The sequence below is a fragment of the Candoia aspera genome, chromosome 3 (genome assembly GCF_035149785.1).
Source record: "Candoia aspera isolate rCanAsp1 chromosome 3, rCanAsp1.hap2, whole genome shotgun sequence".
Lineage (NCBI taxonomy): Eukaryota > Metazoa > Chordata > Lepidosauria > Squamata > Boidae > Candoia > Candoia aspera.
This window is the reverse complement of record NC_086155.1, coordinates 148,657,839-148,674,750: the sequence shown is the minus strand read 5'-3', so window position 1 is coordinate 148,674,750 and position 16,912 is coordinate 148,657,839. Positions and strand designations below refer to the sequence as shown.

Sequence of the window (16,912 nt, the reverse complement as noted above, 5' to 3'; positions counted from 1 at the left end):
AGGTGGATGGATGATATTCTAGAGGTGACGGACTCATCCCTGGGGGAGCTGGGGGTGTTGACGACCGACAGGAAGCTCTGGTGTGGGCTGGTCCACGAAGTCACGAAGAGTCGGAAGCGACTGAACGAATAAACAACAACAACATCAATCAGAAAATGTCACATTATCTCTCCCTTTGGAAAACATTCTTGGACAAGCTTGGTGAACATTGAAAGCTTAATTTCCTCTTTTTAACCTTTTCATGTATGTGAAATGTTTAATTTTATGAATGTTTGTTTGAAAATGGTTTAATAATTTTTTTTAAAAAATAGAAACAGTACAGTGGGTAACAGCAGATCCAAGAATATACCTGAGCTTGTAGCTATTATTTGGAATGAAGCATTTGGGGAAGTACAACCTTTTCGGTATTGTAATGATACAACTTTACCTACAAAACATGTCCCAACATGTAGTGAAAGGTATGTATTCCCAAATACTGTCCTATTTGTATAATTTCAAAGATAATGCTTTGCCTTACCTTTACCTTCTCAGTAATTTGATCCTGTTTTCGAACTTGATTCCCCATGGTGATCTGTACGTTCCTTCCAGAGCTACAATATAAGAATAATTTTTAAAAGTTGGACAGAAGCATCACAATGATTTAAGTGTGAATTAGACAACCATAGTTGCCTGCAGTTTATATACACTATAAGTTTATATACACTAACTATTATGGAAAATGTTGTCCAGAGTGGGAGTTCATACTTTGCCTAGATAATGTTCTAGGTTCAGTCCCAAGCATGCATGGGGAGGTTTGGGAACAACTTCTGCTGAAACTTAAAAGACTTTTTTCCCAGTCATTGCAGCCAGTTCTGAGATCAATGTCCTCCTTTGGTATAAGGCAGCATCCTTGTAAAGAATAAAATTTAGATACAGTGACCAAGACAAATGGTAGTGCCTAAGTGCTTAGTCCCAATCTATTTGCACAACATGTTTCTGAAGCAAAACCTCACCAAAATGTTGATCGCCTCAATCTGACAATGTCTGTTTTCATGTCTTGCCACTTGGATGTCAAAATAAACATGAAAAATGATGAAATCCAAAGAAAGACAGAACCACACACCACATCTAATGATGCATAAAACATATGCATGTTTTCAACAATACTGCTAACAGTTATCATCTGCTCTCTCTGACCTTTTCTACCCATGCAGAGCAAAGTTATGATCTGTTACCTCATTGCCAGAATGCTTTACATTTTTATTTTGGTGTTATTTTATTTATTTATTTATTGAATTTATTATAGCCGTTGGTTTTCACTCCCCCCTTTTTTTGGCAAGGTAACTGATTATGCTCCCCCCCCCCCCCTGTTTCAAGTATCTCAAACATTCTGGTACTTTCCTGGCTGGCTGTGCTTCAAGATGGAAGTTCCATCAAAACAGACAACTAATAGACAGCTTATCAGACTGCTGACAAGATAATTGAATAATAAAATAAAAGATAAACATTTAGTATTCAACCACTTCTTAATCCAGATAAACAAAATAATTCTGCTGTCCAGTCTTTTTTGAAATAAAATTGTGAAAACACATTATTACACATTAAGTTGAATGAGAATGGTAAAAGAAAAATGCTGCAGAACAAATTTTGGCATGACCCAAATTTTCACAGTGTTGAGGCATTCTTTTTATAGCATTCATGTCATAGGATTGGGGTTTTAACAGTGGTTGGAAATACTGCAAGTAAGCAACTACAAATTATACGGATAATTTAAGTCACCATTTATAATATCACTTCTAACTTTTCCTTGCCAAAGTGATTCCATTTGTTTCAGCTGAATGTGTAATGAATAAAGCCCTCATAGGCCTTTGCCTGACTGCATGAGGAATTCAAAGAGGATAGAGGATAGAGATGAGGTTGCACATGTAACCCAACTCTCTCTGACCTCCGTATGTTCAGCCAATAGGTCAGAAAGGGAGCCAAATGATTGCAAGAACAGTTGGAGAAATATGTACTTCAACCTATGGTCAATTTGTCCATGGGCCCAGGTGAAGTTATACAGAGGGTTTAGATCATATGCATATCTTTGCATCCATACTAAATTAGTCTTTTTATCTTACACTGATCTCTTGAATATTAAAAATCACTTGAAACAGTCTATAAATGTAGGGAAACTAGCCTCTTAAACTGGTATTTTGTGACTGGCCATGTCCCTCATGGTAATTATTTGGTGAAGAGGCATGTTCCCTATATTAGCCATTTAATTAGTGTTGTCAACATTATGCTCTCAAATGTGGACAACAATGTTTTTCTCCCTCTCACAATGACAGGACTCATCCACTAAAACTACATTCAAGGAGATTTAGTACTAATTAAAAAAAGGCCTCAATCATGCTTTAACAAGTCATAGTTAAACTGCCACATTGCCATCAGATATTGTAATAGCTACCAATTTACACTAGATGAAAAGATTATTAATGGCTCTTAGCTGTGATGTTGTATACTGCCTCCTGAGTCATAGGTAGCATGCCTTAAAAACCAGCTGCTGTGGAATGATATGGGAAGAGGGCTATGCTTCCCAAATTTACAGAATATTGGACTAGACAATTCCCTGACCTGATCCAATAGGTTCTTCTTATAGTCTTATAAATATAAATAACTATAAAAGGACTTAATGAGGTTCCATTCTTTTATATTGTTTATAGTTCCTCTTACTAAGAATTCTGTTAAACTCTGATGCTCTGTTTTAATTTTTCAGAATATATGAGATGTAAAGTTAAACAGTGATTCTACATTTAAGCCTGGATCTGAAACCGTGCCTATGTAATCCAGCTTCTGTCCAACTGACACTTATCATTATGGCACCAAATCAAACTGATCCAATAAAACTCAACAGTATCTCTGTGTATCTTGGTGTGAACAACTTGCTTTTCAAGAATACGTGAAATAAATCTCATCCATGTAGAAGTGTAAGAATGTATTTATCCCTTTTATGCATACAGAAGATTGAGAACTATTTCCTGTTGACAACTGATTCATGTTCCTCTTTTTAATTCAATAATATCTGTCTATCTATATGCACACATAGGCACACATTTATACATACATTTGAAAATGTCATACTGGTGAGACAAAAAATATTAGAAACGTATTAATGTTGAATCAAAATCTACCAAATTCCAGAAAATTTCCTTCTGCAAAAAAGGTTCTTTTTTCTACTTCATTTTCAGTGTTTTTAGTCAAAAATTTGAATTAATTTTTTGCTGAAAGGTGTCAAAAGATCTTGAAGTTGCTTTTTTTACGCAATAACTACTGTATAGTAAATATAAGAACCTCACAATCTACCCATAAGAATCTTACCTTAAGTTTATTTTTCTTAAAAAAGAAAAAGAAAGGAAAAATGCTTTTATAAAATTGAATGAGGCTGGAAGAAATAATACAGAAGAACCTTCTGGCCCAGTGCACATGCGTGTGCGCGCACACACAGTATTTTTGAATCTAAGGACTGACTGTTGTGCCAGATGGATTGCCCTATTTACTTCCCAATGCTGCATGGAATGTTCCTGAAAGTTCTCAACTATTTCTTTGCCAATTTGCTGAATGATCCAATCTGTAAGAGCTATTTTAAATTCATTATTAAGTGTGCATGTCATCAAACTGTAAATTATCAGGAAGCATTACCAAGTTCTCTACATTCCATTCATTTTCAAAATCTGGCATATGAATGCTAGCAGGGCTGACTGATCCAACTGACCAAATAATAAACAGTAAACCACTTCTGGCAGTTGGAAGACAAGAGCACATTAAGCAGTTAATTCCCTGTCTTTGTAGTGTACAAGAGAGCTATTAAAGCATCAATAAATGAGAACAGTTGGCAATACACTAAGAATGATGGCCAACGTTGCTTATATTTAACTATGGCCAGTAAACTTTTAAAAGGTTCTGTTTTCCAGTGAATTCCAAAAAGTATGTCTGATTCTTTCAAGGGAATCAGAGTATTACCAAAGGTAGCTCGAATATTTTTGATAGTAGGAATGAGGAAGGTGACAGAGAAAAATGGATAGTGCTCAAAAGACTGGACAGCGCAAATGCAAGCAGACCCCAACGATTTATTTAATTATTGGATTTCTAGGCTGAAATCGAAAAAGAGTCTGGGTAGCTTACAATTTTAAAAAGAATGATATTTTAAATTCATTTTTAATCACATGAATAACATCCCCCCAAATTGCCAGTGGCTCTATAAACATCCTAACCCCAGGCCTGGGAACAGAGCCTGGTCTTAAAAGACTTCTGGAACATTTGAAGGGCGGCAGTTGCACACTTCTCCAGGGGATGCTGTTCCTGAGGCTGTGTTTGAGTATTTTGGGTGCATCTATTCTGACCAGTTATTTCAGGAGAAGACCTCTTGGTTCTTCTGAATAAGACATTTATAAGGTGAATCCTTCTCCTTTCAGGGGAGATTTTTATAGAAGCACCAAACCAGACCAATTGGTTTAGTATTTAAAGCTAGAGGCTTTGGGTGCATTACTTTTTCATACTGTTTTAACCTCTATTCTTACAATTTGAGAATAATCAGTATTATCCTCATATTTTAAGTAAAGATGAAGTGATGAGAACAGAAATAAAGAAACATGGCTGAATCTCCCCTAAGTGGCTGGGTACATCTAGGGCTGCAAATGTGATTTTGTTCATTTTATTTATTTTTTTAAAAATCCTTTTTCTTTAAGGAAGTAAGTCAACTTGGGGCTTCAAAATTGCATGCAACTTCTGAAACCATCTTTTAACAATTTACTGTATGGATCCCTTCTAACCACTGATTCCAAAAATCAATGAGAAAAAATTGCCATTTTGAAAAGGGAAACACCAAAACAAGAAGGTATGCTGTAAAATAGGCTTAAAGTAATTATAAAAGCAAAGTGCCACCCCTCCAGGTCCTTCCCAAACCCTCAAAAAAGCAACAACAAAAAACTCCCATCCCATCTACTATACAGGTAGTTCTCACTTAACAACCACTCATTCAGCGACCATTCTAAGTTATGACAGTGCTGAACAATTGGAACTTAGACCAGTTCTTGTAGTTGCCATGGTCACAGCATCCCCGTGGTCATGTGATCATGATTTGGGGACTTGGCGATGGGCTCACAATTACAATGTTGCAGAATCCCATGGTCACATGATCACCATTTGCGACCTTCACTGATGGCTTCCCACTAGCAAAGTCAATGGGGAAGCCAGCAGAAGGTCACAAATGGCGACTATGTGACATCACGCTTATTGACTGTGCAGGATTCGCTTAACGACAGCAACTGGAAGTGCCAGAACTGACGTCGTAAGTCATCATGGTCATGTGATGTCACACTTTATGACCACTTTGCTTAGTGACGGAGTTGCCGGTCTCAATTACCATAGTTAAGTGAGGACTATCTGTATATTCTTGTCCTGCTCAGTCCCCCCCCCAAATGTTAAATGTGCCTCTAAAAATTGCCCATCCCTGCTCTATAACAATGTGTTTAACTTCAGGGCAACAGAAGTAAATTCCATTTTATTTTGGTAGTCATGACAGTGCTATGATTGAAAGATTTAACATTTGAAATTGGATGTGTTTGCTTTTTTAAGGAAAACCTATTATTAGTTTGGACATTTTTCTAATATATGAGGAAGAAATTGTAAAGTATTAGGATAGTGGGGAGAGAATAGAGAAACATCACTGGTGAGTTTCATAACTGAAGAATTTGCTAAACAATGTCTAAAGCACAAACCTGTACTGTATGCCCATTAAATTCTTAGTCTAGAGCTCCCTACCCAGAATATAGAAAAACTTTAGATAAAATCATATCTAATATATGCATATTAACAACACACACTGATTAAAAATAATCTGCCACACAGCTAATGAGCAGCAATGGTTTTAAAAAAGGAAATATTGCTAAAAATATTAAGAACTTCATCCAAAAAACTACAGCTATTTATCAGATGCATTCAAAACACAGAATCCCACAGAAATAATTCTGCACTGATGCCAATAGCACTGCAAGATATTCCACTGCTAAATGAAAATTAAACATTAATAAAAGAATTCCTAGAGTAAGTAATACCTCTTGAAAGAGTCAAACAGATCACTGTTTAATGTTCTTTTATTCAGATGAAACAGTTTTAATAGTACCATAAACAATAACTTGTCTAAAACCACAGAAGGAATTTTAATTTTTGATGAGGCTTTTTTTTATTAATAACACATTCCATTATTTTATTTTTGGTGGTGAAACTATTTTCACATTAATTCAGACAAGATGCCAAAGAGTTAAAATCAGACGAGTTGTTCTGCAGTGGAAAATGCAACCAACCAAGTTAAAAGAAAATTCAGAACAAGTTATTTGACCTGTACAATGTCTAGCACAGAGGCAGGATGTACCCAGGCTCAGATCATATTTGGGTCTGCTTCAGTAGGAGAACTTTGTCTATCCCTGTTCTCATTCCCTTGCTAGGCTTTTCCTTTACTCAAAGATGGATCCATGAGCACAGAGGTGAGTTAACTGGATCCCCTCTTCTGTGCCCTTCCCAAGAGTCCCTCCAATGATGCTAGTCAGTCTGGGTGGTGTGAGCCTGAAAACTGCAAGTCAGTTCCATCTCATCACAAAACTTATAAGAAACAAAATTAGCTTAAAGATAAAGTCTCACGTGAGTCACGTTTGATGCCTGGTGATTTCATGGACATGTCCACGCTGTTTCCTTGTCAGCACCATCAAAGTGGTTTGTTATTTCCTTCTTCTAGGTTTGTTTTAACTTACCAGTCTAGTCTACAGACTTCAGATTTCTTGATGTTTTCCAATCCAAGTACTAACCTGATCTGGCCTTGCTTATGTTTTCTGAAAGCAGCCAAAGTCAGCTAGCGATTGCTTCCTGCTGTGGCCAAAACAAACTAAAACCATGGAAAAACCATCCAAACAACATTTGTCCCCCAACCAAAAAACTTCAGCTCCATCCATGTCCATAATTGGCTGAGACCCTTGCTCCTCAAAGCCATAAAATGCAGTACTTGGCCACTAAAGATGTTTCAGTCTTTGCCTCATGCATTTCCTTTCTTGTAAATGTGGGTTAAAGGCTGGGTTAAATGGTTCCAATTATTGACTGAAGAAGCATTTTCAGTTCCACGCTAACTATAATTTATTATCAGGTCTGAAAATGACACAAAGTACTTAGTTTGCATCCAGTGGTAATGTTAGCTAGGGCTGGAGTGCAAGTTTTACATCATCTAATTTATAGTAACTGAGAATTTATATTAATAAGCCACAATAAAAGCAAGATCAAATTTGCTTCCAAACACATTCTAAGTCTAAGGAGTTATAGAGAAGAGTTAATAAGGCCAAATCATGCTTTAGAATTATGTCTACGCTAAGATTTGGGAAGCTTTCTGTAGTTATATCAAATATATCAGTTTTTCACTACACAGATATTCTATGAAATGTAATCATTTGCATCTGCAAAGTTATTGTCCTGAACTTGGAGAAAGAGTGCCATTCCACCCTTTTGCAAATAGTAATAGTACAATACTGGCCTTTATTGTTTCTTCTCTGTCAGTTGTTAAAGTAGCTCCAATCAGATATCACCTTCGTACTATTAATAATTACATTGAGGAGAGAATAGGACCACTCATGCCATCACATTCTTGTCAACCCATCTTCATCTTTGCATTCTTCATGCACTGAGAGATACATATGTACAGAGAAGCTTGTTCCATATTTCCATACTCCTGCAATGATGCAAATGGGGGGGACAAGATACTTCAAGCAAGATCATACTACCATCTATGCAGCCCCACCATACAAAGAACAGCCCCAGTACAATTAATGCTGAAGTCTGTTATTGGGACCAGCTACAGGCATAAACCTGGGTTTAGCTACAGAATCTTAACCTGCAGGATTGAAGGTTCATTTTTTCAGAGTAGAGGGCAGCACTTTCAGCAATCATCTATTGATACAAAGATGCTCATCTCCACACCCATAGACTCAGTGTTCATCCCAGATTCACATATAAGAAGAATGAAGTTCTGGGAATAATAATGTTTGGGTAATGTGACTCATTTGCCCTTCTGTGCATGTACTTGTTTTTTTCTTTAATTACAGAGGGGGAATGTTGGTTGCCACAATCAGTCACATATGGGAGAGATAAAAAAAATATTTTTAAAGTAGGATTGCCACCTGGTCTGTTTGAAACCAGTTTAACCACCCTGTTCACTTCCTTCATCTGTTCTGGTCACTGAACCACAATACTGCACAGTTATCACATTTTACAGTTATATCTATAATCATGCAAATCAGCAGAGGACATAACACCATTTCGGGTAAGCTGGCATGAAATATGAAAGCAGCCCGAAACACATCATTTTCCCAAAAAGAATTTAACACAATCTGTTGTCAAGAATAATTGCATTTAATGTGGCAAAACAAAACAGAGTACATTTGAAGGACAATTCACAGCACATCACAGGATTATCTTCACCTGTATCCACACAATTCACTGTATTTATTGACTTGCAAATGAACTGACTTACTGTACTCGTTTTTGAAATGGCAAGTTTATTAATCAAAAAATGACTCAGTATGTTTTTCAATGGCATCGATTTTATGATATTTTGCAATGTTAAAGAATCATTAACTATGCTTTCCCCCCAAGGTGGATTTATAAATCTGTTTGACATTGATTAATATCTGACATATATAGAAACTTTCCCTCTTTTCTATTTTTGTTTGTTTTTGTAGTTTCTATGTATTTCTTTCCTTTTTTTTTTTGTATTTAGTCATTTTTTTATTTCTGTCCATAAAACTTGTTAAGGTAAAATATTTAAATAAAATAAGATAAAAATATAACAACAATAACAACAAAAAAGCATGTGAACTGATTCCACTGAAATCTGCTTTGATCTTTTGATGACCCATTCACTCATGCAAGTCTTTGGTGAGTAATGTAAACAACAGGTGATAAAGTATACATCCATCCATAAGGTAATGTATTAAAGGATAATATATAACAATTGTTGCTGTTACCATCATATTAAGATCAGAGGAACACTTTCACTACTTTAGTACAGTCTAACTACGCTGAAATATATTGATGCAGATTAGTAGTTTTCAATTTGGAAACAGATTGTTAATCAAATAGATATAATCGTATTGCCTAAGATTTCACAAATGTTTTAGCCTCTCATAAAACTGATGCCTTTACTAACACTTTCTAACCCATAAATATTTTGTGGTTACATGACACTGTTTAACACTTTTGGAGATGCATTTCTCATATTCCTCAAGCTGGTTTCAAAAATAATTATCTACAGAGAGATTTAGTAAGCAGCTCCCTCTCTCCCTCCCTCCCTGTGCGTGTGTCCCTACTGCTGTGAATATCTTTCTCCTGAATATTTTATTCAATACAGGTTGAGATTAATCATTTTGTGATAGGCGCAGTCATAAGATGACTGTCATGGGGGACTTACCTATTCTCAAAATGGCTGCTAAGGTGGGAATAACCAAGTACCACAGCAAGAACAACAAAAAAGCCATGTGAGGGAGGGAGCCTGACAGGCATCAAAAGAAGAATTTGAGGGGACACTGGTAGCCATAGGCACCAAACTGTCTACCACTGTTTTAGGATAATAACTATATTTGAACTACATGTTTCAATGAAATTAACACTAGTAGCAATTACACACATTGGAGTAAATGTTTCAAAAGTAAGAGATTTTTTTGGCTACTGCACTTGCAAAAGCTGTAATGGATGAGTGCATTTCAAAGTCAGTTCACAAAGTCTTTTTGCACAATTAGAAAATAGGCTTCCTTCAAAAATTTTTGTAGGCCTGCAGTTCTTGAGATTCAGAAAAGACAAAATGTTGTAAACCTTCAAAGAGTACTATTAGCCAGTTCACTATCATAAGATACGACACTGGTCACTAGCTTAGATAGCTTGAAAAGAGAATTGTTCAAATTAATGGACAAGAAGACTGGTAATAGGTACTAGCCATGATGGCCAATTTTTACTTTCAGATTCAGACGCAACTGCACACTAAAACTACACAACAATCCTGGTGGACCAGCCCATATAATATTGGCAGACAACTTCAAATCATCTTGGGAAACAGCTATCCAAAAGAAACTGAACCACTGTGGCTTTTCCTGGGATGCCATCTTAACTTTAAGTCTACATCAAGCTAGATCAATATTAAGACAAAGGATCGTAGACATAGAAGGCCAAACAGGAACTGCTGCTTTCTCTTGCAACATATTTGTAAATAATCAAATTTTAGCTCCTATACCAGCATCATATTTATATCACATCACAGTTCCCAAATTCAGAAGAGCTTTATCTTTGGCTCGATTTAATGCTCTCCCCACAGCTATTTTGGAAGGGAAATATAGGAAAACCCTTTATGAAACTCGACACTGCCCCTGTGACACAGGTGCTATAAAAACCACAGCCCATGTTCCTTTCTGCTGCCAGTTCTACAGGGACATTTGCCATCCGCTGATTATCCCCTTTTTATCTGAATTTCCAGGGCACTCTGATAATTTTTATCTGAATTATTTGTTAGGTAACCAGGATAAATCTCTCTCTCTAAAAGTAGCAGTTTTGCTACTTTATGTGTAAGCTTTGCGCACAAATGGTTGCCAGTAGTTAGTCACTGATGTCAAAGGTTAACTTTTACTTGTTTTACTGAATGTACTGTATTTTTATTGGTCAATACTGAAATCAAGTTTCTATGCTGTCTGTCTACAGGAAATATGATACTGCACTAGCCAGGTATGTAACTTCATACCACCAGTTCTCCTTAATTTGTCTCATAGGACTGAAACACATTTTTCCTCCTGATACAGCTGAACTACATGCCTCTGTTTCTCTCAACAGTGGTCATGCTGTGCTGACAGCATCTGTGGCTCAGCAATATCTGAAGACCACAAAATGCACATGCGTCTCCTAAAGTTTGGAACGATACAGTAAATAAAGACATACTTTCATTATGATAATTCAGTCCTTGCTTTCACTGTATTAACCATCACATCCTTTCCTGGTCATATATTTACATATAAATTAGTAGATTATTAAAATGTTTTTAATGGCACTGGCATTAAATATATTGCATTTGTTGCACGCTGCATTTTTAAAGTTGACTTTTACAAAAGTCACACTCGAACTAACCACACAAGTTCCTGTTTGCTGTCTTGGATAAGAACATTTAATTGCTTGCTATCTATGCAAAGGCACACCTCTGCGGTGAACTTCCCTGTTCTCAGTGTGATTCAGACAAACCAGTTTGTTCCACACGCCTTATTCCAAAGGCACGTGGTACAAGATTTGAAGCTTTTCCACTATGTTTTGACTGAACCCTTCAAAACACAAAACATGGATCACCCCTCAATTTTTCATTTAGCTGCATAAGCTTATGACACATCGGAAAAGACAGGGAAGACTCCTGTCACTAGCTTTCATTAAGTGAAGCTGAAAAAAAGCTGTTTCATGCATTTGTGATTTATTCTTTTTTTTTTTTTGTCTGTTTGGGCCACTGTTTCTCAACCTTGGCAACTTTAATATGTGGGGACTTCAACTCCCAGAATTCTGGGAGTTGAAGTCCACATGTCTTAAAGTTGCCAAGATTGAGAAACACTGGTTTAGGCTGTTAAAAAGGCTGAAGATGAGTAGTGATTAAATAACAAATATAGATTATCAGACTGAAACCATTACTTCTTCTGTTTCTCTAAATAAAGCCTTCTGCAATTTAATGCTGCCCACAGCATGGGGACATGCTGGGACTTCAACTTCTACTCCATATGGACAAAGGCTATGAGTTTTGGGAGATGCAGGCACCAGGTTGGGGAAGTTCTAATATAAAACCTGCTAACATCCATTAGTTTTGCTTAGCCTTCACAAATTCAAATAAAGCAGCCACGCATTTGTATGGTTAAAACAATGTATGGTAGAGAAGGAATATTTAAAAGTGCTCAGTGGGAAATGACTGATGAGGCTTCATGCACACACAAGGTCAGATGCAGCATCTGAAACATTCTGTGCCTGTTATTAGTGGGAAGACATGATTCAAACCAAGAAAAACAGCTCTGGACTAAATGTAAAGAGCTTTCATAAGAAGCATTTAGAAAGAGCTTCCTAATAGTATTTGGACAGCGAAACAGACTGCCTGTAAATGGTAACTTCTTCATTGCAAGAAATATTGAATATCTATCCATCCACAATGCTGTAGTTGTACCCTGTTTCTATAAGGGACTGAAATAAATGACCCCTTTTAGATGTTCCTGATATATATTATTCAGTAACGGTTGCTATTTAGATGATGTGCTCTAACTGGCATATAAATGGTAGATAAGTACTTCATGGCTTAATGGACATTTATAGATGAGGGATGTTTCTTAAGAAGACTTTCTCATTCTCAGTTAATTATGTAACATACTGATTAAAATCTGTCTCTTTGCTGTCAAGGAAGAAGATACATTTGACCACCAAAAAGCTGTTGCGCCTGCAACCAGAGTATGTAAGAGTAGGCATTGTACCTACTGTTCTCCAAGATCATTTTCAGTGCTATTGGTATTCTGGTCATTATTTTCAATGCCTTTTCCATAGAACAGCCTCCATCCTGAGACAGAGGATCTCTTTGCCTTTCAGAAGGCCATCAGACCTGCCTCTTCTCTCAGGCATTAGGTCAAGATGGGCGGTGAGCCCAGCATTTTTTATTTTTTGAGAGAGTATTGTTATAGCACTGACGGTGTGTTACAATTTTAAACTTGTGTTTTTATTATTTTTAGCTGCCTAGAGATGTTTCATATAATGAAGGTGGCCATATAATTTTTTCAAATAAATATGATAGAACTATCATCTAAGCTTTGGTATTGTAAGGTTCCTTTATTCACAACTTGGTAATACATTACAGAATTGTTCTTTTACAAAGCTAAACTTGTATTCTAGGCTAAGATTTGGCAGGTTTCATAGATATAGCTCAGTCAGATAAGAATCTTGAATGCTGACAAGAATGAAACCATATGAAACAGTTGACTACCTGCTGCCATTGTAAGGGTATAAATATCTCTCAGGCCCATGGTGGCTCCAAGTCTATAGTTCTTTTTTTCTTCCCGCCTTCCCCGTGAATTAATGGACTGTTTGTGCAGTTCTTTGTTCTCTTGAAGCTGAATGATTATTGAGTATTTAAAGAATTCCCCACTCTGGCCTGAGAACCACAGGCTCTCAGATTATTTCTCAAATATATCCAAGATAAATGAACAAACAAAAACATTATTTATAACATGCTCCCCACTGGTGCATTCCAGCCACAATCAAAATAACAAGTAAAAACAAACAACAGTTAAAATTACACAATAGCAATAAAATCAGTATTCACTATGATATATTTACAGCCATGGCAAAAATGATGCTTACACAATGTGAAACCTGATACCCCTGCCATCTAATTTTGCTGATAACATTTTCAACAATAAAAGCCCTACCATCTAACTTTACTAACCTCCATTTCAACAAATGCTCACAAGCGCTTCCATCAATCAGTCTGCTTTATTAAATAAGTTTTCACATCTTTATTACATTTGTCCACAGATGCATGTAGTGAGATCAGGGGAGAAGAGAATTCCATAATTGGGGACTCTGGTCCTAAAATGCACAGAAATGGGACAGAGCAACCTGCAAAAAGAGAACTGAAAAAAACTCGTCTTGTTAATTGTGCTTATAAATAGGATCAAACCAAGATGCTTGGATAGGAAGGGGAAATGGCTAACTGCATTAAACGCTAGTATCAAAAGCTTAAATTGGGATCTGGTCCTAACAGGGAGCCAATGCAAAACCCTGCAATGGGAGTAAACATGGGCAAAATGAGGGTGGACTGGAACAATGTATACTGCAAAGCAATTACATAACATTCAACTCAGGTAGGTTGGGGTGACCAGATGGAGGATGACATCCTGGTTTCTATTAGTGTTGCAGTGTCTAATTGATCAGTGGTTTAAAGCATTTAGTTCAATACATATTTCTATGAATAATGAATCTGAAACAGGGATGGGCAATTGCCGTTTCTGCAGTGGAAAGCAGCTATTTAATAAAAATGTTCTGTATACAGTAAACCCTTGATTTACTAGACTAATGGGATAGAAGAGATCCATTAAAGCAGAATGTCCATTAAATTTGAATGGGTTTTATACATGCATATTCTATATAAATGGAATTTTACATGTGTGCAGTTAGATTTTATCAGTACCATCCAAGGTCTCTTTAATCAAGGACTTACTAAAGCATTCTTCTGTGGAGATGGACAGAAATGGCAAATAATTTATCTCTATCAGTATTAAATATTTTCAACATATTAGTTGAGAACCTAGTACCTGTGATAGGTACAGAAGGTTATTATATGTTCTGTATAACATTTTTACAAGCTGATATCTTTGCTACTCTTATTTTTACAGATGCTGTTTTAGATATGCATAAAGAGTTGGTTCTGAGTTTGAGGTTTGGTTTTTTTTTTTAAATCACATGAATGCACAATTTAAAAAGTAACTTGCGGTAAAGGCTGGTGCCTGAGAAATACAGAACTGAGAAATATGATTGACCCTGAGATTTTGATTAAAATCTTTTCTTTTACAATTTTATGAATTTTTTTCTTTGTATTTTGTATTTAGTTAATAATTTAAAAAAAAGAATGGGGAAAGGAAGAAGAGATGTTGACTCAAATCCAAAAACAGTCCTGTTCACTTAAACCTGAATTCAAAGTAGATGAAACTTTGTGCCTTTCACAGACTATCATGCCAAAAAAGTCTGGTTGAGTCTGATTAAGTTTTAACAAAATTAATTGGTGTGTGTGTGTGTGTGTGTGTGTGTGTGAAGCCTATTAAAATTCAGAGAAATAAGTGCAGGCATCTAGATGATAACATGCTTTTCTTTAAAATACCTTATTTATAGAAATGAAACTAAATTAAAATCCACACATGTGAAGTAGGTATCAAGCAAGGCAAGCCTTTAGAATTTTAGGAAGCTAGTAAGACAAAAAATGTTGGTCATCATTATTCAGTGGGTAATAGCTATAAAATTAAGAAACACTGTAATGGTACTTTTTGGTTGGTCATCTACCAAAGGTCAGGAGACCAGCCTTTTTGCTTTTGTGCTGGGAAATGATTCTCCAATTTGCTTAATTTATAGCAGAGTGAAAAAAAGAAGGTTGATATAGCACTGGGATCTGGAAGTTGAATGAGAATTATGTTGAAAAGTCCGCAAATTAGTTGAGGCAGGATGTGAGCAGTTACAATGTTGGCAAAATAATGAGGTGCGTATTTGGTAAGCAATGAAGGCAAGGGAAGAATCCCAAATGATGTGAAATAAAAAATCATGTTCAGATTAGGAATATAACCAACATTTTGAGTAAGCAATGAATGTGTGGGACAAGACAGAATTAAGTCTGGACACACAGAGAGACAATTCTAGGGTGTGAACACAATTTAATTGTTTTGAGCCTACAGCAGAGGATTAGAATCAATAATCCAAATTAGCCTCCTGCAATCTAGGTGTCTTCCAGATTTATGGACTTCAATTCCCAATTTTCAGCAAGGGTCATGAGGAACTCTAGGAGAAGAAATCCACATGTTTTGATTTCACTCATCTGCACATAAATCCACACATTCTGATTATGGTATGAACTACAACATATTTGTGGAGAGATAGATGACACCAGAGAAGATTCCCTAAGTTGCCTGACCCCCCACATGGCAAAGCAATAATGGCACCTCTATAAAACAGAATTTCTTTTGCTTCCTTCTTGCTCATCCTGTAATTGTTTGGTCCAAATAAAAACCAACCTAGTTGGTGCCAGGCAGGGGCAGTATTTCCTACACAGTAATGGGGAGCAACTGAGGAGGCTTCCATTAGAGGAAAGAGCTCTGGGCTTATTATTATATGTAATGTCAAAGCTAACAGCAGTGGCTTCTTAGAATAATTGCAATTATCCTAGAAAACGTAATTCTATTTTATGCTTTCCTTGAAAAACTTCACTCATTTTAGTTCAACCAATAAATGCCTAGGATTTAGAAATACTGCAGCATGTTACAATAACTATAGAAGACTATATTTAAATAATGCAGACAGAGGTAGCAATACAGAAAGGGCTGTTTGGGTGAATTAGCAGAAGTAGAAAAACAGCATTTAAAAAGATAGCCAAAAAAGAAAAAAATCCATCAACATATATGGACATGTATTTTCTCAAATTGTTTGACACCAGCTTATGAATGTTTTATTTCAAGTGGCAGCCAACTTTTTTTTGTCAGTGAGTAAAATAAATGATGCAGTAATCAAGCTGGGAAAAAAGTTATTATTATCATCATAATTACTTTAATGAGGACATTATACATAATATGCCTAATGCTGCTGTACTGTAGGACATGTGTCAAATTGATTTGCATTCATGCACGTACTAAGCACAATACATTACCGTCTGCAGTCTCCAACTAGAATTTAGCAGCTATCTACAGACTATATGTTCTGTTTTTTAAGCACATCATGCAGAGGCTGACATTCAGACAAAGCTCATGAGGATCATGCTGCATATGCCAGCTGGCACATCTTATCCACATTGTTCTCCATCTGGATTCAGTAATTTCCTGCCTCAGCTTCTCCTGCTGACCATGTTCTACATTTTGTAATTTACATTGGCTGGTTGAATGGTCATCAGAAACTTACTACTCACTTGCCAATTTTGGTGAGTAGAATTTTCTTGTCCGCTCACAAACTCATGTATTACTTGCATGAGAGAGAAACTGGACTAAATTCTGTGAATATAATGTTTAATATCAAAGAAGGAAAACAGCAAGTGCCATTATATGTGTCTCTTAAGTTTGTCAGCTGTGCTGTCTCTCAAAATCATCCACCTTACTTCACATACTGCTCTGAG

The 16,912-nt window shown here is 36.3% G+C and overlaps 1 protein-coding gene across 4 annotated transcripts in view; it reads right to left on the bottom strand.

Moving 5' to 3' along the window:
• Positions 1–16,912, bottom strand: part of MBP (myelin basic protein) — a 157,555-nt gene that overhangs the window by 114,280 nt on the left and 26,363 nt on the right. For 2 of the 4 annotated variants that reach the window (XM_063299025.1, XM_063299023.1), the window contains exon 2: positions 518–590. In XM_063299025.1, coding sequence (XP_063155095.1) covers positions 518–565 — 48 coding nt within the window. In that variant the 5' untranslated portion in view covers positions 566–590. The remainder of the gene's footprint in view (positions 1–517; positions 591–16,912) is intronic. The other 2 variants (XM_063299026.1, XM_063299024.1) reach the window with 1 other exon arrangement.